The sequence below is a fragment of the Marmota monax genome, unplaced genomic scaffold (genome assembly GCF_021218885.2).
Source record: "Marmota monax isolate L192 unplaced genomic scaffold, Marmota_monax_Labrador192_F-V1.1 WCK01_AAM20220418_F8-fsc00146, whole genome shotgun sequence".
Taxonomy (NCBI): Eukaryota; Metazoa; Chordata; class Mammalia; order Rodentia; family Sciuridae; genus Marmota; species Marmota monax.
Genome location: NW_026694096.1, coordinates 1,601,000 through 1,624,602, shown reverse-complemented (window position 1 = coordinate 1,624,602; position 23,603 = coordinate 1,601,000). Strand labels below are relative to the sequence as shown.

The 23,603-nt window shown below is 35.1% G+C and overlaps 1 protein-coding gene across 1 annotated transcript in view; it reads left to right on the top strand.

Moving 5' to 3' along the window:
• Ptprq (protein tyrosine phosphatase receptor type Q) overlaps positions 1-23,603 on the top strand; it is a 214,322-nt gene that overhangs the window by 103,606 nt on the left and 87,113 nt on the right. Inside the window, exon 26 of the mRNA XM_046465089.2 lies at positions 18,472-18,795. Coding sequence (XP_046321045.1) covers positions 18,472-18,795 — 324 coding nt within the window. The remainder of the gene's footprint in view (positions 1-18,471; positions 18,796-23,603) is intronic.

Here is a 23,603-nt window from a genome sequence, read left to right as displayed (position 1 = left end):
CAACAAAAAGTCATTATAGCCTTTCTATCCTCCTGACATGTGCATCCATCCTTTCTCCCTATCTGTTCCTCAGACGTAAATAGTTTTTCCTCAGATGTGAGCGGTTTTTCTTCCGTCTCACTCATCTCCAGGGACAGGCAACTTAAAACAAAAGTGAAGCAAAATAAAAGAGGAATCTTAAAATGGCTACCCATCCTCTCGCCCTGCCCTCAGGGGCGAGCAGTTTCACTTACCCTCAGTTGCTCCCCATGTGAGCCACCAATGCCGCAGTCTGGCTGAACACAATCAGGAGCCACTTGTCAAAAGAAACTAACTTTATTTTTAGAACCACACATGCCAAACAAAACAGCCTCTCAGGAAAAACCCTCAGAGCCTCAACTGCCACCACCAGCTTCCCACAAGCCTCTCTCTCCAACACAAGCTTCTCTCCACCTCCCACAATCCTCCTGCTCTTGAGGCCGATTGGCTGGGTCACGTGGGCAGAGCCAAAAAAGTCCCCCAATGAGCAGCTCCATGGTCTGAAAGGGCAGGGAAACAGCCCAATGAGCATCACCGCAGAGGAGCCAATCAGCTAGATGTTGCTGGGGCCGCTGTGAGCCAATCATCAGCCGGCAGCTGGAAGTTTGCTGGGGCCCCTTCGGCTGTGGCTCTCAACACAGCTACATCAATGTTCATAGCAGCACAATTCACAATAGCTAGACTGTGGAACCAACCCAGATGCCCTTCAACAGATGAATGGATTAAAAAATGTGGCATTTATACACAATGGAATATTAATCAGCATTAAAAAAATAACAAAATCATGGCATTTGCAGGGAAGTGGATGGCACTAGAGCAAATTATGCTAAGTGAAGTTAGTCAATCCCTAAAAAACAAATGCCGAATGTCTTCTCTGATATAAGGGAGGTGACTCAAAACAGAGTAGGAAGGAAGAGCATGAGAAGAAGATTACCACGAAACAAGGAAAAGAGGAGGGAGGGAAAGGGAGGGAGAAGGGGAATTGCATGGAAGACGGAAGGAGACCCTTATGGGTTCACAAAATACATATACGATGGTGTGAGGGGGAAGGGAAGAAAAAGAGAGAGAGAGAGAGAAGTGTCACAGTAGAATGGGTAGAGAATAGTGATGGGAGGGGAGGGAAGGGGAGGGGGGGATAGGGAGGGCAGCAGAATACAACTGACACTAGGATTGCTGTATGTATACACATGGATGTATAACCAATGTGATCCTGCAATCTGTACATGTGGAAAAATGAGAATTCTACCCTATTTGAATCAAATGTATGATATGTTAAGATCACTGTATAAAATTAAAAAAAAGACACACACACACAAAAAATTCCATTGTGTATGTATGCCACATTTTTTTTTATCCATTCATCCATTGAAGGGCATCTAGGTTGGCTCCACAGTTTAGCTATTGTAAATTGTGCTGCTATAAACATTGATGTGGTTGTGTCCCTGTAGTATGCTGTTTTTAAGTCCTTTGGGTATAGTCCGAGGATTTAGTCTACTTAGACTTTAAATAACTAGTTGAGTTGCGGTATACTGTTTGCTGATTAGTTTCTATTTGTCTTGTCTCTTTTTAGATTGTTCTTTATTGTCTTATTTTGGGTTAACTGAATATTTTTAGCATTGTAATTTAGTTCCTCTGTTAGATTTTTAGCTGTTTTTTGTTTTATTATTTCTAGTGGTTGCACAAGTGATTATAATATGATTCTTTAGTTAATTATATCTACTACAATTTTGTATAACTTATATAAAATATATGAACTTGCAACAGTGTAGTCTCATCTATTTTTTCATATTTTGTGCTGCTGTTGTCATATATTTGATAGCTATATATTTTAAATATTTCATATTAGTATATATTATAAATCCCAGTGTATTATATTAATTTTACTTACAGAGCCAGTAGATATTAAATAAATTAAGACGTCTGAATATATTTATCATATCTAGAATTCTTTATTTCTTGCACTTTGGGGGTCTTGTTAAGGAAGTTGGTGCCAGCACCTATATGATGGAGTGCTGACCCTGTATTTTTCTTGCAGTTATACAGTTTCTGTTATAATTCCTAAATTTTTGAGTTTTGTACAACATGAGAGAGAGAGAGGTCTAATTTCATTTTTCTACATATAGTTAACCAGTTTTCCCAGCACCATGTGTTAAAAAGACTATCTCTTTTCCAAGATATATTTTTAGCATCTTTGTCAAATGTCAGATGGCTATAGGGATGTGGATTTGCCTTTGTGTCTTTTGTTCTCTTCTATTGGTCTTCCTGTCTATTTTTATGTCAATGCAATGCTGTTTTTGTCAACTACAACTCTGTAGTATTATTTTAGATCAGGTACTGTGATGCCTCCTGCTTTTTTCCCCCTTAGTATTGCTTTGATTATTCTGGATTTAATATTCTTCCAAATGAATTTAAGAATTATTTTTTCTAATTCTGTGAAGAATGTCATTGGTATTTTGGAGAAGATTGCATTGAATCTCTATATTGCTTTTGGTAGTATGGTCATTTTGACAATACTGATTCTGCTTATCCAAGACATGGAGTGTCTTTCCCTTTCTAAGGTCTTCTTCAGTTTCTTTCGTCGGTCGGTGTTCTAAGTTTTCATTGTAGAGCTCTTTTATCTCCTTGGTTAGTTTAATTCCAAAGTATTTAAATTTTTTTGAGGTTACTGTGAATGGGATGGTTTTTCTGATTTCTTGCCCAGCTTAATCACTGTTGGAGGATAGGAAAGCTATTGATTAATGAGTTTTAATATTGTGTACTGCTACTTTGCTAAACTTATTTATAAGCTCCAGAAGTATTCTGGTGAAGTTTATGGGTCTTCTAGATATAGGATCACATTGTTGGCATGCAGAGATTGTTTGACTTATTTTCTTATTTGTATTTCTTTGATTTCCTTTTCTTGACTTATCACTTTGATTAATGTTTCAAAAACTATATTGAATAAGAGTAGTGAGAGTGGAAAGCTTTGTCTGTTCCTGATATTTAGAGGAAATGCTTTTAGTTTTTCTCCATTCAGTACGATATTGGCTTTGGCTTGTCATAAATGGCCTTTGTAATATTGAGGGGAGTTCATTTGATTCCTAGCTTCTTGAATATTTTTTAAGATGAATGGATGTCAGCTTTTACCAAGGCCTTTTCTGCATCTACCGAGATGATCATCAGATTTTTGCCCTTAATTTTACTTAAGGGTTGAACTACATTTATTGATTTGGATATTTTGAAACAACCTTGCATCCATGGAATAAAACCCATTTGATCATGGTGTATTATCTTTTTGATCTATTTTTTAATGCAGTTTGCTAATATTTTATTAAGGATCTATGTTCATCTATGTGCATCAGAGATATTGGTCTGTAGTTTTCTTTCCTTAATATATCTTTGTCTGGTTTGGTATTATGGTTATAATAGCTTCATAAAATGTATTTGTGGGTGTTCCCTCTCTTTCAATTTCGTGGAACAGTTTGAGGAAGACTGGTATTAGTTCCTTCTGTAAAGGACTGGTAGAATGTAGCTGAGAATCCATCAGGACCTGGGCCTTTGTTTTTTGGAAGACTTTTAATTACTGTTTCAGTTTCATTAGTTAATATTGGTCTGTTTGGGTTTTCAGTATTTTCCTGATTCAATTTGGGCAGATCATGTGTGTCTAGAAATTTATCAGTGTCTTCCATATTTTCCAATTTATTGGAGTAAATATTTTCAAAATTGGTTCTGATAATCCTCTGGATTTCAGAAGGGCCTGTTGTGATATGTCCTTTTTTATCTCTGATCTTGTTGATTTGCTTCTTCTCACTTTTTTTTTTTTTGGTTAGTTGGGCTAAGGGTTTGTCAGTCTTATTTATCTTTTCAAAGAATAACTCTTTGTTGTATTGATTTATTGTTTTCTTATTCTCAATTTCAATGATTTTTTTTATCTTATTCTCAATTTCATTGAGTTTTTACTCTGATACTAATTATTTCATCTCTTCTACTGGTTTTTGTGTTAGTTTGTTCTTCTTTTTGTAAGGCCTTGAAGTGGGAACATTAATAAGCATATTTATTTGAGATCTATTTTTTTTAAATATAGGCACTCAGTGCTATAAGTTTTCCTCTTAGAAATGCTTTCATACTGTCCCAGAGATTTTGGTATATTGTATCTCTCTGTTCTCATTAATTTTTAAGAACTTTTAAAAATTTCTATTCTCATTTCTTCTTTGACCCATTCTTTATTTTAGAGAGTATTGTTCAATCTCCATGTGTCTATATGGTTTCTAATTTTTCCTACTCTACATTTCTAGCTTCATTCTAATATGATCTGATAGGATACATGGGATTATACTGATTTTTTATATTTGCTAAGTTGTGCTTTGTAGCCTAGAATATAATTTGTTTTGGGAAAATGTGAATGCATAGCCAAAAAGAAGGTAAATTCAGATATTTCAAGGTAAAAAGTTCTGTAGATTATGGGGAAGAAGCCAGTGCCTCATTAGGTGGCTCAAGTGAATATAATCCACCTAAGAAATTAAAGTCTAGAATAATTAATGAAGAACCAAAGACAAAGTCAGAAAAATAGTTTCAAAGGATGGAGCCCCTGATAGGTTAGGTTCAGTCCACACAGGAGCTGGAGCTAGACAATTAGAAAATGGCTCCTATGGTTTATTAAAGGGGTTACATCAAAGGCAGGGATAAGGTTTCAGCGGTGGAGTCTTGCTTCATGGTGTCTTGCAGTCAGCAGGTTGATTGGCATCTTGGCAGGTCACACCCATCTCAGAGAGGTTGTGTGGCTAGGTGGCTGAAGCAGGTCACCCCATCTCTGGCACTGTGTGGGACCAGACAGAGCTTGAATAGGACTCACAATGTGTCTGGGCTGTCTTAGCCAGAGGAAATTTCCACTGAAAGTTCCCAGACACCAGATTTTCTTGTTTACTAGGTTGCAATATTGATATAGTCCACACAAAGCCCATGGATGGCTCTTAACTGTAGATGTCCATTAGGGCCATTTGATTCATAAGTGTTGTTTTGTTTAGAGATACCTTTATTGATTTTATGTTCTGATGACCTGGTGATAAGAGTGCATTGAAATGACCCAGTATTGTGTTGAAGTCTATGTGGGATTTAATGTCATGGATTTTTTTTTTCCATGCACTTGGATGCATTGACATTTAGGACATAAATGTTTACTATTGTTTATCGTGTTGGATTGTCCTCTTTTGCAGAATGTGGTGACCTTCTTTGTCTCCTCTGATTATTTTTTGCTTAGAAATCTGTTTTGCCAGTGTAAGAATAGGTAGTCCTGCTTGTTTTCTTGGACCATATGCATGGCATAATTTTTTTGCCATCCTTTTACCTTCAGCCTGTAGATGCTTATAAGATGAGTCTCTTGTAAACAGCACATTGTTGGATCTGTTCTTTGATCCATTCTGCTAATTTGTGTCTTTTAATTGGGGAGTTGAGACTGTTAACATTCAACATTACAATGGATAAGTGTTTGTGGTTTCCAGCCATTTGGGGTTATTTTGCTATATTTTATCCTGTATTGATTCTCATTTACTGGATTATTCTTCTACTGAACTTCCTTTGTTTGGTAGCTTGGATTTTTTTTTTTTTTTTAGTTTTTTTGTCTGCAGATTATCTTTGAATATTCTTTGTAGTGCTGGCTCACTGCTCACAAATTCTTTTAGCTTATTCTTGGCATGGAAAATATTTATTTTCCCCTCAAATTTGAAAGTGAGCTTTGCTAGATTTAGTAACCTTGGCTGGGAGTTGTCTTCTTTTAGGGCTTGATTCACATTGAAAATGTTCTTAATGCCTTTAGTTTGTATCTCCAGGTTTTCTTCTATCCCAATGACTTTCAGGTTTGGTCTTTTAAAGTTGTCCCAGAGTTCTTGTATATTCTGGTCATGTTCTATAGTTTTTTCCCTCTTTATTGCCTTCTGTGTACTCAAGATCATGTAACCTGTCTTCAAGTCCTCAAGTTCTGTCTTAAAGGGCTGAGGTTCTATTTTCTACACCATCTAATCTGTTACTAATACATTCAATTGAGTTTTTAATTTGATTGTGAGTTTTTGGAGGCCATGTATGGATTATGGGTTTGTTTGAGCCATCATAAGGCAGGTTGGTTGCTTTTCTTGGAACTCCTGGGTGAAATTCCCCAGTTCAAGAAAGCCCAAATCATGCTGGTGTCTTGCCTTAGTTCACAACCCTAGACTCAAATGCAGCCACCCAGAGATGGGTGTAACCTGTCAAGCTCTAAACAACTTGGTTTCCCCATTTTCATCCTGTTTTTCTGAAGAAGGTCCTCATTGAGTCTTTTTGGTGTGCCTACCCATACATAATTTCTCAGGCTTCATTTCATTGCCAGATCCAGTTTGTACCAGGGCTGGTCACCCACCACTCCCTGCTTTAATTAATAAATTACTCTTTGCCTTATTTCTATAATTTATGATTAATTTTCTCAATCCAGTTTACTGCCTGCATCGGCTAATCATTCCATCTGCTGCAGTGGACATGTTGGGCAATAGTGACTTTCATTTCTAGAAGTTCTGTTTGGTTTCTTTTCACTATTTCTATTTCTACATTAAAGTGTCTTTTATCTCCTGTAATTTCACTCTTAATTCTTTCCTTAGAACTTCTTTTAGTTCATTGAACATTTTAATAATCAGTTTTGTATAATCTTTCTCTGAGTTTTCATCTACTTCATTATCAGTGGAATCTTTTGATGGGTGATTGTGGATTTTGGGGAGAGAATTGTTTGCCTGTTTTCTCATGTTTTCAGAGGTCTTGGACTTATGTATCAGTTGAGGTGGATTCCTCTACCTCTTTTTGTGCATGTGCCCTTTTGTGTATAATTATCTTATTTGTTTTGAGACTTCTCTCTGTTGTTAATTATATATATAGATGCCAAGTGGTAGAATCTGAGTTCTATCTCTAATTGTTCCTCCTTGAGTCCTTGTTGGTTCCAGGCTTTTGTCTCCTCACTTCTTTGAGTTGGAGGAATCAAGGGATCTTCATTTAATTCAGGAGCAGAATCTCTAACCTGTGAACTTTTAGTGTCCCCAAAGGTTCTCAGTACCTCACAGAATGGGGCAAAACAAACAATAGTAACAACCACTGCAAACAATAAACAGTGTGAAAATAAATACCCCATTCTTACTATGATGTCTTCAACATTAATTGCCTCCAATAAAAAGGAATTGTGGGTTCAGAAATTATCAACAGTAAAAACAATAACCATGAACTAGATCTAAAGCAAATGGTGTATGTCAGCTTTATCATTCACAGCAGTAATTATTGTATTAGCATTATTGGTGAAGGCAGGAGTTATATAAACCAATTAATTCTTAAAACTGGTAAAAATACAGTTAATTAGGGGAAAAGGAAATGTGATGGGAAGTTAAACTTTAAAATTTCAGAAAGTGAACAGAGAAAATGCAGAAGAGACATAGCAGGTTATGTTTATATGGAAAGAGGGGAAAAACAGAAGAAGCACGGTTATTGGGAAAGAGGGAGAGAGAAAAATAGAATGTGGCTATTAGGAGAAGAGAGAAAGAGAAATTAGATAAATAAACAAATGAAAATAATAAAAAGCCAACCAAAATACACAGTCCAAAAACCCAAACTCTCAAAAGACAATGCTAGGAAAAAACAAGTACATTACAAAAATGCTCAAAATGAGAGAAAAAGAAACAAATAAGTGTATATATGTATGTCCCTGAACCAACCAGCACAGCCAGAATTCACATACATGCATACACACTCCCCCAACACACATAAGGAAAAAATGAAAAATAAAAATATATTAAAATATCTTTAAAAATAAAGAATCTTAGTGAAGGGTGGGGGAAGCTTCTCCACTAAGGTGGTCAAAATAGTTGATCAGATTGAGTGGTCACTGTCTATGTCCAACAGTCCCCCCATTCTTCTTGAGTTATATACTGATAGAGCAAGGGGTGGGAGTTATTAACCCCTTTCTGTTTTTGTGTTGCTCTCTGAGCTGCCAGTTGGAGCAACTTAAGATTGAAGCTGTTTGATAGAAGACTCACCTTCCCTTTTTGCCAGCAGGAGGTGGGATGGGTTAGGACATACTGTCAGTAGGATTTTTGTTCCTTTGGATGAGTTCAGTGCCCTCGCAGGGTAGAGCTTCTGCAGTTTTCTCTGAGGGGAGTTCCAATAGATCTAATCAGGTCTCAGGGCTTTGTTGAGTGAAGCATTCTTTGGTGAGACTAGATTGACACTGACCTATCCCTAAGACTAGGCAGTAGCTGATCTCTTCTGTGGTTTGATTCTCAGGAGACTCCCAAGAAATTCAATCATGGGGCAAAGAAACTGATGCTCCAATCACTACTGCCCAGGAGCCTAGCTTTCCTGGACTTAGTCCCTGAGTATATTAACCCTTTTCTGCTCAGAATCCCACTAGCTTTAGTCACTTGAGTTGCCAGAAATAATAGAGAAGTAAGTCAATCTCCTTTTCACCCTTCCCAGTAATCCCCTAGGGAACCCTCTACTCCTTGAGTATTTCACTTACATTCTGTAAAGCCCTGCTTAAGTCATTTGATCAGGTATGTGGCTGTTTTTTTTTTTTTCTCCCCAGTCCCACATTTGCCCTCGTGGCATACTTGCCCAAGACGGCTCCTGCCTCAGTTATCTACAACCAGTTGAGATACAGAGCATACTTTTCAAGCAAAAGAGCACACTTTTCAAGCACCAGCACACAGTGCAGCCTCTGAATGAGTTAAGATTAGGCAGCAATTTTTTTTATCTCAGGTTTCTTCATACCAAGAATATGTTCCCTATCCCTCCATGATGAATCCACACTGTCAGTGGGACTACTGGGTTGGCTCCAATGTATTGTTTCTTCTTTGTTTATTATACCCAAATTTCTGGGTCTCTAAACTGCTTTGAGTGTCCAGTATTAAAATTTAGTGAAATCTTTCTTCCACCTACCTTGCTAAGAAGCTGTACACCCACCACTTTAGTCCCATGCCATGGAGCAGCTTGGGATATAGCTTTCCTCTACTCTGCCATCCATTTTCTTAATTCTGTTTTATTATTTTCATTTCTATGCTGAGATTCCCCATTTGGTCTCTAATTATGACCATGTTTTCTGTTAAGTAAAAATGTTTTAATAGCTTCTTTCAAATCATTTTCTATGCCACACTCTTCCACCATGATGTTATGCCTCACCTTGAGCTCTGAGGAATGGGGCCAGCCTTCTATGGATTAAGACCTCTGAAACTATGAGCCTTTAATAAACTTTTCCTCCCCTATAGTTTTTCTGGTTAGGTCCTTTTAGTCACAGCAGCAAAAAAGCTGACCAAAACAAGTTTACCTTAGGATAGGGGACCAAATAAAAGCCATTTTTGGACATATCTCTATACATAAGCAATTGGAATCATAATGGTGAATGAAGACTTTGGGGAGAAATTATAGCATCAGAACAGCAGATGATGAAAAGTTAGCTATCCTGTCAAATCAGTAGTTAACGGGAAGTGAGGGAGTATAGGAAAGAAAGTCAGAAGAAACTCAGATAAGCATATAAGTCTGGCACAGACTGATAATAAGTATTTCTTTAACAAGTGAATAAGTGAATACATTAATGTATGTATGAATGAATGAATGGATAGACTTCAGGGAAACAAGTGCCATCTATACAGATTGATTATGAAAAGATTTTTATGTACCCATTACAAAATGTTCCTAAAAGTTATTTATGTACAAAAGTGCTTTGTTTGACCATAATATTTGACAAGATATTGATGGGAATTCAATTCATATTTTAGTTAAAGATTAATTTTGCAAAAATTATTCTAGTCCCAAGCCATAATACATTCAAGGAAGTCTGATCAGGAGATAGCTTGTATCACACTTACTCTCCTGTATATCACTAGTATGAATTCAGCTACAAGGGAAACCTCTATCAGCTTGAAGTATTTGAGAATGGACTACAAAGCTGCCAGAGTAGTTGAAAAGAAGAAAGCTGTGGAGGAGTTAGACTCAACACTCTCTTGAAATTCCTACCCAATGTCTTAATTACATGCATTAAGAGGAATCAAAGGAGCACAGTAGAAAGCAATAGCTGAAAGCAATAGCTGAAAATTCTGAGTAGAAGTTTTAGAAGCTGCTGACTACAGGAAATACAGGTTGTAGTTCAAATCCACCAAATTAAAGAACTGATTAAACAAAACAGTCCTCATGTCAAAATCCCAGAAGAGTCATATCTTTGCTTTAGTCTATGTTCCATTCATTTAATCCCTATTAGGGAATTAATTCACTGATTGGGTTAAGACTCTCACAGCCTAATCATTTCTCCTCCAAACCTTCTTGCATTGTCTCACACGTGTGGTTTTGGGAGACAACTTACATCCAAACGATAACAAAACTTCTCCTTCCAAGACAAATCTGTTTGTCCCTGTTACTCATCCTCAAGTGAACCCCTCAAAATGAATATGTCTTTCTCACTTCTTCATTACCATCTATGGCTCAATTTGAACTCCAGATTTTATAGGAGTTGTCTTAAGACACAAGTCAATGAAGTGCTAGGGAGTGATATTGGCCAAAAAATATTAATATTGTATGCATGTTAATATTGTATGCATGTACAAATATGTAATAACAAATCCAATCATTACTTACAAGTAATGCACTGATAAAAATGTGGAGAAAACAAAAAGAGATAAGTCTGTTAACTAATTACTTCCCTAAGAACTGTTTTAGATAAGTTAACTAAATCAAAATTGTTATTTTGGGTAGATATTCTTATGTTCTGACTTGCTATATAGAACCATCAAAGCTAGTGACTATATGTCAACTCATTCCATCTCCAGAAATTATATGTAAAACCAGTTTTCCTCATAGTTTTCTACAAAATAAAAGACATTTCCCCCAAAGAGATTTGACTAAAGTATTTTAATAAGGTTATGTGTTCAATAATATTGGGTTTATAGGCTAAAATTATTAGAGCTAAATTCCATGGAATTTGGGGTGCCTAGTTATTCATCTGTACATGAATTGAAACATTTTTAGTAAATCTTAGTCCTATTTATGGATATTTTCTTTGTGTTCTTTCATGCAAGTAAACTTCTTTTATAAGATAATTTAATTTGGCACACTAATATGAATGTGTAAATCCATATTTTCTCTGTAGTGCTACCCAAAATCATGTTTGTGTAGCTAATTTTGGTTAATGATATTCTGGCTACTCCATTTCTGATTTAAGCAGACTTCCAAAAAGAAGTATTTTTGAATTATATAATTAAAACCTCTGAAGAAAATAGCTTTACTAAAAGTATTTGAAAAATTATTCCATCCACCTTCATTGAGAGACATTATAAAAAAAAGAGGCAAGTTAGACATACTTAGTATTTACTAGGAAAGGATGTTGTTGAGAATCTTTTTCATTAAATTACATGCTACACTCTTTTATGTTATTTTTTAGAAGAAGTATATCTTTGATTGCAGCACCAGGGATTATTGCGTTTTTGTTCATTTAGTTTGTCGCTATCATTACTGAAATTTAAAATCTAGATTTTTCTCTTTGTATTGTTTGTTATAACTAACACTCAGAATCAAATTCAAAACCTACTTCTGTAACATACGTTTTGTCTATTAACCTAATACCTGGGTTCATTCAATTTCTTTTATTTCTCTTTACTTCTCTACTCAGGAGATCATCCCATTCTGTCAATATTCCTCTGTATTTTCTTTTAGCTCCCTTCCTGGTTATTCTTTATCATTATAATCATCATTATATTATGTATATATAACATCTAACCAGTTTCCATAAAATTTGCCTTAATAGTAAGCTATATGAAATTTCAGATTTTCTTTGAATTTATACTCTACCAATTAATTTGTCAGTTGTTCTCATTGCCTACAGCAGTCATATAAACTTCTCTCTCAAACTTTCACTCTTTCAACAGCACCACACCTCATTGCCTTCCTATTTTTCTTATTACTTTCATAGTTAGACTATTTTTCTCCAATCAGGATACTTCCCAGCCCTTGACAAACATTTTGTTTCCTCATACTCAACATCCTTTCTTCCCCAACTCCATCAATCCTCACTTGCCTTCAAATTATAGCTCCCAAGCCAGGCGTGGTGGCACATGCCTGTAATCCCAGCGACTCAGGAGGCTGAGGCAGGAGGATTATGAATTCAAAGCCAGCCTTGGCAAAAGCTAGGTGCTAAGCAACTCAGTGAGATCCTGTCTCTAAATAAAATATAAAATAAGGCTGGGGGATGTGGCTCAATTTTCAAGTGCCCCTCAGTTCAATCCTTAGTAAAAAAAAAAAAAATATATATATATATATATATATATATATATATCTCCCAGATCATCTTCCACTGAGCTTGTCCTATTGTCATAAGCTCATAGTAGTTGTTTCTGTTAACTAAATTATTTTTCATATGTGTATGAAAAGGACTTTATACCTTAAGACTTGTAACCTACCCATACAACTCAAGGTGAATGTCTACTTAAAGTGTTATAGATTAAATACAAGTCAGTGTAAAATTCAAATCTGGTATGCTTAAATTTGCTTTGTAATGAACTTTTCAGGAATGTCGATTGCTATATTGAGTGATACTATGTTGGGGTTAGCAAACTATAATTTGTATATGCTTAGATTATACATCTGCACCTTGTGTTTTAAAGGTTATAAATTATTTAAAATTTCTAAAGACTAAAATATTCTTAGAAAACTGGGAAAGATTGTGTTGGTACTTTTATATGTTTTATAGGTATATTTCATAAATATTAATTTTCAGGCATCTGTTTTGCTTAAGAAAGAGTACATCTGTGCTTAAAGATCAAAATACATAGTTATAAATAAAGAACTGATAAAACTTGGTCCTCCATGTTAATGTACTTAACCAGGTCAGGGAGAAGTCAGCATAAGCTATTGTCAAAGTCCTGTCATGAGAGGTTGGGAAACTATAGTAATTGACATTCAGAAATTAACAGAATAATTTACACATACATACATCTTCTAAGTAGTATCTGCTAACTAGTCACTAAAATGGGCATACGTTTAATTCTCTAACAAGTCTTACTTATATAATTCTACAGACCATCATTTCAACTGTGATGAAATTATTTTGTTAGTAAGAATTATTTATGAATAAAAATGTAATTTACTGAATACCTTGGCAGTTAACGTTGATCGCTTCATCACAGTTCAGTCATGTTTAGAAAATTTAAGCAAGCTGTGTGATTACTCCAGGAAGCATGGAATGATGTGTTCAAATTAGTACCATCTGTGGATAGAAAAGTTTGAGGTTTTTAGTCATTCTTAAGGAATGAAAATCTGATTCTCCATGCTAAAATGAGTGTAATCCTTTTTGTATCTGTAATTCAATAGGGCAGTTGCCTTGAAATAGTTCAGTTCAACACACAGTTTATCAAAAGAGAAGATACTAGATATAAATGAGGGCTATTCCTGGTCACTTGTATTTGTGAAATTGACTTGTTGGAAAAAATTATCTTTGGGTTTTAATATATCTTTGGCCTCATATTATATTTAATTCTGGCTCATATTTTTAAATACACTTGATATAAAAAATGTGGACTTGGATTTTGTGCCACATTGTGTTAGCTTTTTGTAGCTGTGATCAAAATACCTGACAAGAGCAACTTAGAGAAGGAATTTTTGTTTTGGCTCACAGTTCCAGAGGTTCCATTCATGAGTGGCCTCCTCATCATGGCTGAATGGCCAATGGAGGAAAGCTACTCCACCCAGAACAGCAGGGAGGCAGAGAGAGGAAAGAAGGAACTAAGAGAATAAGATGCAGCACAATCCCTCATTGACCCACCTCCTCCATTCACACCTTATTTGTCTACAGTTACACCCAGTTAGTCCATTCAAATTATTAATCCAGCCAATGAATTAATCCATTGATTAGGTTACAGCTCTCATCGTGTAACCATTTCACTTCTGAACATCCCTGCATTAACACTGGAGCTTTTGAGGGACACCTTATATCCAAACCACAACATACATGAAAATCAAAGCATTGTTTTAGTGAACCATAATTTATTCATGCAGTCAATAAACACATACTGAGTGCCTGTAAATTCCAATGTCCCATCACTGTGCCTGTGACATAGTAGGCAACTGAAATGCTGTCATGCTTCCCATAGCCAGGTTAAAAATAACACTTGGCTGAACCTTGTTTATTTGCCAAGTTAAAGTACTCTTGTATTTAGACCTTTTCTTCTCTGAAACACTTTTGTTTTGGAGACTGCTAGAGTCTGAAACACTAGTCATTTGCCAACAATTTTATTTTGCATCAAAATTTTTCATTAATGTCTTCTTTTCTCATATATGAAAACTGAAGGGAAAAAAGTTGGTCAGAGAGCTATGGACATGTAGTGATCCCTCTTGAATAGATCAGACTGCTTCCCTCCCACTTCAGTGGCTTAGAAAACTCTAGGAAAGGGAAGTCAAAACACGAAAGGGTCATCAGCAGTAGATCCCAAAAGAAAGGGGAGTGTCCAGACCATATTCCCTGGTCCCTATGGGGAAAATTTTAATGAAAACAAAAAGTCAGTATAAAACTTTCCAAGTATTTTTGCAGCATTTAGGATAGATCCAAAACTTTTAAATTCAGTAGGCTTAACATGATGTTGATTCCTATCTATATGTCCCATGTCCCATTTTCTGTCTTTCCATTTATCTCCTTATGGATCCAGGAGCCTTCTTTAAATGCTTTCAACTTGTCATGTCTTCCTCTGGGTGGCCCTCTGCTTGGTGTTGGTGATGGAACCCAAGAGTGCTTTACATCCCCTACATCCTGGGACCTTTTTATTTTTTATTTTGAGACATGTCTCTCTAAGTTGCCCAAACTTATGATTCTTCTTTCTCAGCCTCCTGCATACATGCCTATAATCCCAGGTGTACCTCAGTGTCCCGTGTAGTTGTGATTACAGGCATGTGCCACTGCATCTGGCTTACTCTGGGTCTTAACACATCTGATACTTTTCATTTGAGAAGCTACTTTGTATTTTTTAGGTGTCCTATTAAATTTCTCCTCATCAGTCAAGCTTTCCTGGCCATCAATCTAAATTAAATCCCATTATACCTCTATTCACTTGCTCATATTAAAAAAAAAAAATTAAATGACTATTTTGTTCCAAGCATTAGCCTAGATTCTGGGAGATACAATCCAATTTGTAAATTGACATTTTATGTGCATGTAACTTATGAGAAGTATACATATTTCAGTTATTATTCAATATTTTTATTGATATAGATTCAGAAGCAAAATGTTTCTAGATCTTGTATACAGAATGTTCAAGTGGAGAGATAAATATAGATGAGACCTCTTTAGGTTGGGTTTTCAGTGCAGCATGAAGATTTATAGGTAAGTAGGTATCAGTTCAAAATAATGTAGGCTAAACAAACTAATAGAGTTATTTAAAAATAAATTTTAAAATAAAAGCTCCTTGAGATTTTGAATTTCACTTTGTTCTATATACTTACACAGAAGCTACATAAGTAGTAAGGGGTCAGTTTGTATTGAGTTTGTGTTGCTGTGTAATAAATCATGACAAATTTGATGGTTTAAAATAGCACCCTTTAGCTCATAATGCTATGGATCAGAAGCACACACATGCTGTGCCTGGGTTCTTTGTCTCACAACCTGAAATGAAGTTGTAAGTCAACAACATTTTTATATGGAATTCAGAATCTTCTTCCAAGATCATAGGGTTATGACAGAATTTAGTTCCTTGTTACTCTAGGACTGAGATACCTATTTCTTGACTGGCTCTTGGCCAAGGGTTGCTGTCAACTCTTTGACATGAATTATTTAGTATGAGCCTCCTCCTTCAAAGACAGCAATGGAGAAGTTTTCAAACATTGAATTCATCTCTTGTTTTAAATCTGTCCCTTTTCTGTAATCAGCCAAAGAAAATGCTCTGATTTAAAGGAGTCATCTTGTAAGGTCAGATCTACTGGATATATTTTATTTTAATAAAGAATTTGGATTCTTAATTCCAACAGCAAAATTCCTTCCTATCTGTACCTGGACCAGTGTTTGGTTGAAGAACTAACTAGAAAAACTTTGTGTTCAGTGGCTGGGCATCTGAAGATTTCCCAAAATAGTTTGACCTAGATGGTCTTCACGCTTCCTTCAAATGCCGAGAGTCTGTTATTTGCTCATTTGTCTGTCTTTATGGAGTTAACCACCAATATAGATATGAATTTTTCACTTTCCTATTGTACAATTCTTGATAAAATATATTTCTGAACATTTCATTCTGACATCTTTGATTATTTTCCATTGCCTCATAAGCTCTCTATAAGCCCCTCTGACACAGTGAGTCCCCAAGCTGTTGTGTAGCTTTTTAGCTAGTTATTGTCAAGAAGAAGTCACATCCCCAGCCCTATTTTGTATTTTATTTAGAGATAGGGTCTCACTGAGTTGCTTAGGACCTTGCTAAATTGCTGAGGCTGACTTTAAACTCCCGATCCTCCTGCCTCAGCCTCCTGAGCCACTGGGACCTGCTGAAAGTTCAAACTTTTAAATGACATCTAGACTTCTCTCTATGGAACTCCAGACTCAGTATCCATGTTCTGTTCAACAGCTCCTTTTGGCTATCTGAGAGGCATTTTGAAGTTACCATACTCAAATGCTTAATCTATTTCTCCCAGGGCTTAGCCCTTCTACAGTCATCCCCCGTTGGTTATTAGTGACTTCATCTTTCTATTTGCTCACTGCAAAGTCTATAAATCTTTCTTTTGTTCCTCTCATTGTCTTATACCTCATGTCACATGTCAGTAAATCCTGTCAGCTCTCCTTCTCGATACATTCAGGAACTGCATTTTTTATTTCTGCGGCCACCATCTTAGTCCTGGCCACCATGATCTCTTGCATTCATGTTGCAATACCAATTAACTAGTCTCCTTGTTCCACCTTGTCTCCTTTCAGTCTGTTCCCAATTCTATAGGTCGAGTAATTCCATGAAACATGGTGGAGCCTATCACTCTTATGCTTAAATGAAAATCATAATAATGTCCTCTTATAATGTACATGGTGCGGCCTTCGGTATCTCTTCTCAGATGTCAGCTCCTGCTAGTCATTCAGGACTCCTTGTTATTCTTCAAATACACCAGCCACACTTCCACTTTACAGCCTTTTGTCATAGTTTCCCCTGCTGTGAATTTTCCTCCCTGACATTTCCACATAGCTGCACCCCTCACTTTCATTAGGAACCTAATGTCTTGTAATTAATGAGGCCCTTTCTGACCACTATTAAAATGTCATTAATCCTGAAACTTTCTACCCTTCTTCCCTTACTTACTTTTTTCCACATCAATGATCATCTTTCTAATGTACTATATATAATACCTAATTATAGGTTTTTATTACATTTAGCCTCCCCAATGTAAATTTCACAAGAGTAGGGATTTTTGTCTATTTTATTCATTGTATATTTTATACCTACAGTAGTGCTTGCACTACTTAGATGCTCTTTAGACATTTATTGTAGTTTGAACTACTATGATATATTTAGGAATTAATGAGTTTCTAAATTTTTATTAATTTTCTTTTTAAAGTGTGAATGTTAACATAGTTCTCATGAATTATGTAATAGTCATGCAAGTCATTATTATGTTTCTTCATCTCAGTGTTTTTGGCAAAGACATGCATGTGTAAGAGCAACATGGCTGAGAAAAGTTTTATTATCTCTTAGTTCATTCATCCTTCATATTTCTAACCATAATATGCTTATATTACTATTCCAATAAACCATGTCTCACAAACAGGACATGAGCTTTTTTTTTTTGTATCTTGAATCCCTAACACAAGTCTCAGAATCTGACATGGTTTGAATTAGCAAACCAAGGATGGTATGACTCTTAAGTAGGACCATGTGGATATAGATTATATACTGATACTTTAATCTGCCTATTAATATCAATGTGTCACACGATGTTCTAGAAAAAGTTTTGTCAATCCTGAGTAAACATGGGATAAAATAAAATTAAACTAATTATATAAGTTAACTCATTCAGTAATCCTGTTTACTTAAAATAATTTTATAATCCACATTATCAGTAAAATGTGCTTATATGTATTTAGACATTTAACTATGAAAATACCTTTCTTGGGAAAAAAATACAATAATAAAATTCAGATCATACCAAGGAAATTCTTCAGAGGGTATGAGCATGCAATTTTCTTTTGTAGCAGTAAAATTTTTTTTCTTATATCTGAAACCAAAGTATGTTTACATAAGCCACATGTGAGTGTATTTGGGAGCAAAATTAGGAATTTTTCAAAAATCACAATAATTTTGTCCTCTGTAGGGTTCTGCTCATTAAGTATGTGGATATTAATCTAAGTGTGGTAATAATCTAATAGATCTCCACTAGGTGCATCATAATAGAAAAATTTCAAATTTTATTTCTTCCTTCTGATTATAAGATATTTGATAATCCAAATTGTTTTTATTTTTTCCCTTTAATTTTTAGTTCCCAGTGCTCCCACAAACATTGCTTTTTCTGATGTTCAGTCAACTAGTGCAACACTGACATGGATAAGACCTGATTCTATCCTTGGTTACTTCCAAAATTACAAGATAACCACTCAACTCCGTGCTCAAGAATGCAGAGAATGGCAATCTGAAGAATGTGTTGAGTATCAAAAAGTTCAGTACCTTTATGAAGCTGACTTAACTGAAGAGACAGTGTATGGATTAAAGAAATTTAGATGGTATAGATTCCAAGTGTCTGCTAGCACCAATGCTGGCTATGGCAATGCTTCCAACTGGATTTCCACACAAACCCTGCCTGGCCGTAAGTATTGTCTTAATATATATATCTCAACATATGTATATGTTGATTTCTGTTATACTTTATATCTACATATTAATACTTTCTACTAAATAAATTGTGCATAAAATTACTAAACAAAAAAATAACATTTAATTTAAACTTAATTGAAATCCAATGGATAATTCAATTTCAATGACTTTTAGGCTTTTTTTAAACTCCCGAGGTTTGTTAAGGTCCCAAAGTCTGGTACTTCAACCAAGCACTGTGGGAACACCCTTGGGGTGTACCATTAGGCTACACTGCTACATTGATGCCAGGTAGTACCCTTGATTAGTGCCTATATTTTCCCCTGATATCTGGAGGCTCTGCTGCTTTTATGCTGACTTTTTAAATCCTTTAGTGACTTCTGGCTTACACACACACACACACACACACACGAGTGTAGTAATCCTAATGGATCTGTAAGCACTTTTTCAGTTTGTGTTTTTTTCTAAACAGAATTCTGAGTCAAAGAAATGCCAAGCATCTGGCTCCCAGCTTGAAACAGGGAGAAGAAAAAAAAAGAAATACAAAGAAATGTAAATTATCTCTCAAAACTATTATGCTATCTACACATCTTTCAGGACTTTACCATTCAGAAAAAAAAAATCTGTTTAAATGTTTTTTCCATGATAAAAGCTCTAGGTATACATAAGGATTGCTCTTGCAACTTAAGTTTTATATTTTAAAAATCAACTGGTGACCCTATTTGCTTAGACATTATTGACCATAATTAAATAAATAAATGTCTATTACTTATTCTGAACCCTGTCTGCATAGAACATAGATTTTCATGCAGTGCAAAGCAATTGCCTGTCAAGTCCCAGAAACTAGAGTTTTGTGTCATGTTCTCTGTGTTCTCTGAAAAGTCATTTCTACCCCAGTTCCAGCTCAAGAGCAAATTTCAGGTGGGTCAGGACACCCATCCCAATACCACCTCATGTAAATTCTCCAAATACAGAGTTTATGCTGCCATCCTCCTTTCTTGACCAAGGCTCTTACTCAGTGATTCCTTGAAAATCCAAATCACATTTTCTTAAGATTTTTGGTACCTATTAGTAGAGTTTATAAACACACACACACACACACACACAGACACATTGGATTTTCTGTGGCAAATGGGTACTGTGTTAGGCTCTTACAGATATTGAAATAAGCTTTTGTCTTGAGGCTTTACCTAGACCCCTAATTGTGTCTCTTGTTACAGTTCCCCATATTGTGTAGCATCATGTTTGTGATAACATCTAATAAATGTTTGCTAATATAATCTAACATTTGGGGTAGTAGCCTTCAACACATTGTTCAAACAACTTTTTTTTTAGCACTTAAAAACTATTGGTTTCTGTAAGATTTGCTCTTCTGGATTTTCTCCTGCTTCCTGAAGCCTTTCCCCAGGCTCTTTTGCTGACCTCTCCTCATAGCCTTTCTTTTTTTTTTAACTCTAAGTATGTCTTTTCTCTTCTTTACCAGCACACAATCCCTAGGAGATTTTACCCCAAGTGTCCTCTGTCTTATGACTTTCAATTCTACTTATATACTGATTATTCTCAAATCTCTATTTCTAGTCCTGAATGTTCTCCCTGAACTCCACATTAGGATTTTTATCTCATCAACTGATATTATTGGGTGTGTGTCTCAGGTAAACCTCTCAAAATTAATATGATCTAAACAACAAAGCTTCTCATCTCCAGTTATTTTTTTTATCTTAGTAAAGTATACTGTTACTCAATCATTGGCAGAAAATGAAAATCCAAGCACTGCACCTTTCCTCCTCAGTTCTACCAGTGGCTCCCTTCAACCACACCCTTGAAGCCCTTCCCTGAATTTGCGTTAGTCTAGCCCTTAATCACTATTGCTATAATTTGCACTAAACCTGACTGGCCTCCTGGGTGGTCAGGATGATCCTTCAAAACCTAAAAAAGATGATGCTACTTTCATGCTTAAGACTACCCAATGAATTCCCACAGCTCTGGGAATAAAGTTCAAATTTCTGAACATGATTAACAAAGCCTTATGTGACCTGGCTCTTCCCTAACACAATTAACCTTGTTTGTGACCATTTCCTCCCTTACCATTGCATTCCACTCATGTTGGACTTTTTTTTTTTTTGCTGCTTAAACACATTCAACTTCTAGAACTTGGGACTTTGCGTTCCCTGTTTCTTTTGATGAAATGTTCTTCCACTTCTTACTTTATATGAGCAGGAGATCTCTATATAGATTTCTACTTAAATGATCCCTGCTCACAATAAATTTCTCTGACCAACTCCATCTAAAATTGCCACATAATAATTGTCTATTACAACATCTATTATGATAAACTCTTAGAAATACCTGTTATTTTTAAATTTTAATTTATTTGTTTGTTTTTAGAGACTGCCTTAATCTTTGCTATTTTCTTATTGCCTAGAATCATCCCTAGAGACACTCTGTAGATAATTCCTGAGTGAGTTAAACTTGATTGAATAAGCTGTAGTGGAGAAAGGAGAAGGAATTGTTTTGTAGTGGTGATGGTGAAGATGGCAGTACCATAACATAAAGAAATAATTTTTAAAAAATCAAATTCAAGTTGGAGACTAGTGAATAAGAATAGTTATTTTGAACCTCCTAACTTGGTAAGAAATAACTACTTTAATCTAATGGAAAACAAAGAAATAAGTGCTTAAAAATTTAAAGATGGTTAAAGTTAGAGGTGTTAGTTGCTTCAATTGACAGAAGTAGTTAGAAATCACAAGATCTGATACAAAAGTGGGACATTTGACTGAATAAACTTTTAAGCCCCAGGAACTGTAAGTTCCTTCAAAGAATCTGACAGAAACCATAATGAATGAAGTTGACTCACATGTGCTAATTCGAAGTGATGGAAACCATGGCAGAATAACAGAGAATGTACTCTCTGAAGTGGCAGCCACCACTTACCTCTGGCTGATGTTGTCTTATAGACAGCCCATGCTACTAGGTCTTCTGATGTTTGCAGGGAAACAAGAAAATTCAATTTCTTAATTTTTAAAAATTATTTAATTTTTAAAAATTCAAAAAATTTAGTTGTTCAACCCGAATATATCAGATCTGGCTTGTGAATAGCTCAGCTGTAACTTTTGGTTAAAATATACCTGTACCTATGTGTCTTCTGTCATGAAGGGTTTTTCATCTTAGTCCTGATGAGCACTCACATGGAGATGACCTGCTTGTACCTACTGCATTGTGCCAAGAAGTATATTTTGTAAATGTACCATCTCTTATAAGCATAGTTAATTGATGCTATTATGGAAGACATTTAATTGGCATAAAACAACATATAACATGATCAGTTCAGAAGCTGGAAAATAAAACTGGAAGTGGAATTATTAAATAATCCTGCATTCTCAAACCTTTCTACTTGAGTGTCATTCTTCCACCATTTTAATATTTATGATCATATTTTATTTCCCAGTGGGAAATAAAAGTCAGTTTGGGATTAGTCAATAAGAATAGGTATTTTGAGCTTGTTGGTGTTGAAAAGGAATAAGTGTTTCAATATAAGTAACTAGAAAACATAAATAAGTGCTTATAGATTAAAGCATTTCTAAAGCTAAGAGTTTTAGTTGCTCATAAAGTTGACTTTGTACCACTCTTATTAAGAAAGGTGAGCATATAATAGACATATGATTTTCTTGGCAGTCTCAAAAATTTATAGCTTCTCAAATGATTGGTCATATGTGGGTGAGGATAATAAGTTACTTACTGTTTAAATTATGACAATGAGTTGGTTGTCTTTTAGTATAAGGAATGGAGGAATGTTTTGCTTTCAATTGTAGAGGGGACATTGTTATAATAATAAATATATTTGAATTCTGAATTTCGTAATTGTATGGTAAAGGAAATTTTTTATGATACGAAGACAAGGAGAGAGAATCTAAGATTGCATTTGACATGAAAGACAAAGACATCACATATATTATTATAATATAATATGTATACTGAAATAACATATAGTATAATAAGAAAAGGAATGAGTTATTCAGTTATTCAGTCAATAAGAATCTTGAAGAGTAGTCATTTTTTTTTCTTCAGAGTCAAAGTAAGTGTAATATTTATATATTGATTCTACATTCCGAAGATTAAAATATGACATTGTCCAAACAAAAAGCAATCTGGATGAACAAAACCAATGTTTTGTATTGTCTGTCATTGATTCAAAAATGGTATGTAATTTCATGATATGACTTAAGATAAAATAATAATAGCCATTTCTCTAGATTAGAAAAAAGATAACAGTTTAAAATCATTGTTTCCAATCAGTGTGCATTTTGTTCTAATGGTATCAAATTTTGCCCAAGCACTTATTAATACAACATCTTATCAAAACCTGGAGTTTCTTGATGAAGAGTTAGTGTTTGATAACTATTTGGAAATTAAATTGGTCAAAATTTAAAATTGTTCAAATAAAATACAGCCCATTATGAATTATAAATATTATAAAAGACTCTAAAATGGCTCATAGCATAAGAAAATTTGTTGTTATGAACTCTCTCTGAGATCATAAAGCAGTGCAACAGAATAGAAGATCCAGGAAGCAAAGTCAGAATGCAAGCTGAGAATTAAATTGGCTTACTCTGAATCTGAATCTACAATAGTAAAACAGAGTGAAGGAAGAAACAATATTTAGTCAACTCAAGCTAACATTTCTCTCTCCTATATTCTCTGATCTAGATAATTAAAGTCTAATTGTTTTTTTCTCCTTAAATCATCTGTGAATACCCATAACTCTATTTCATGCTGTGTTTATAGATAAAAAGCACAAAAATTATA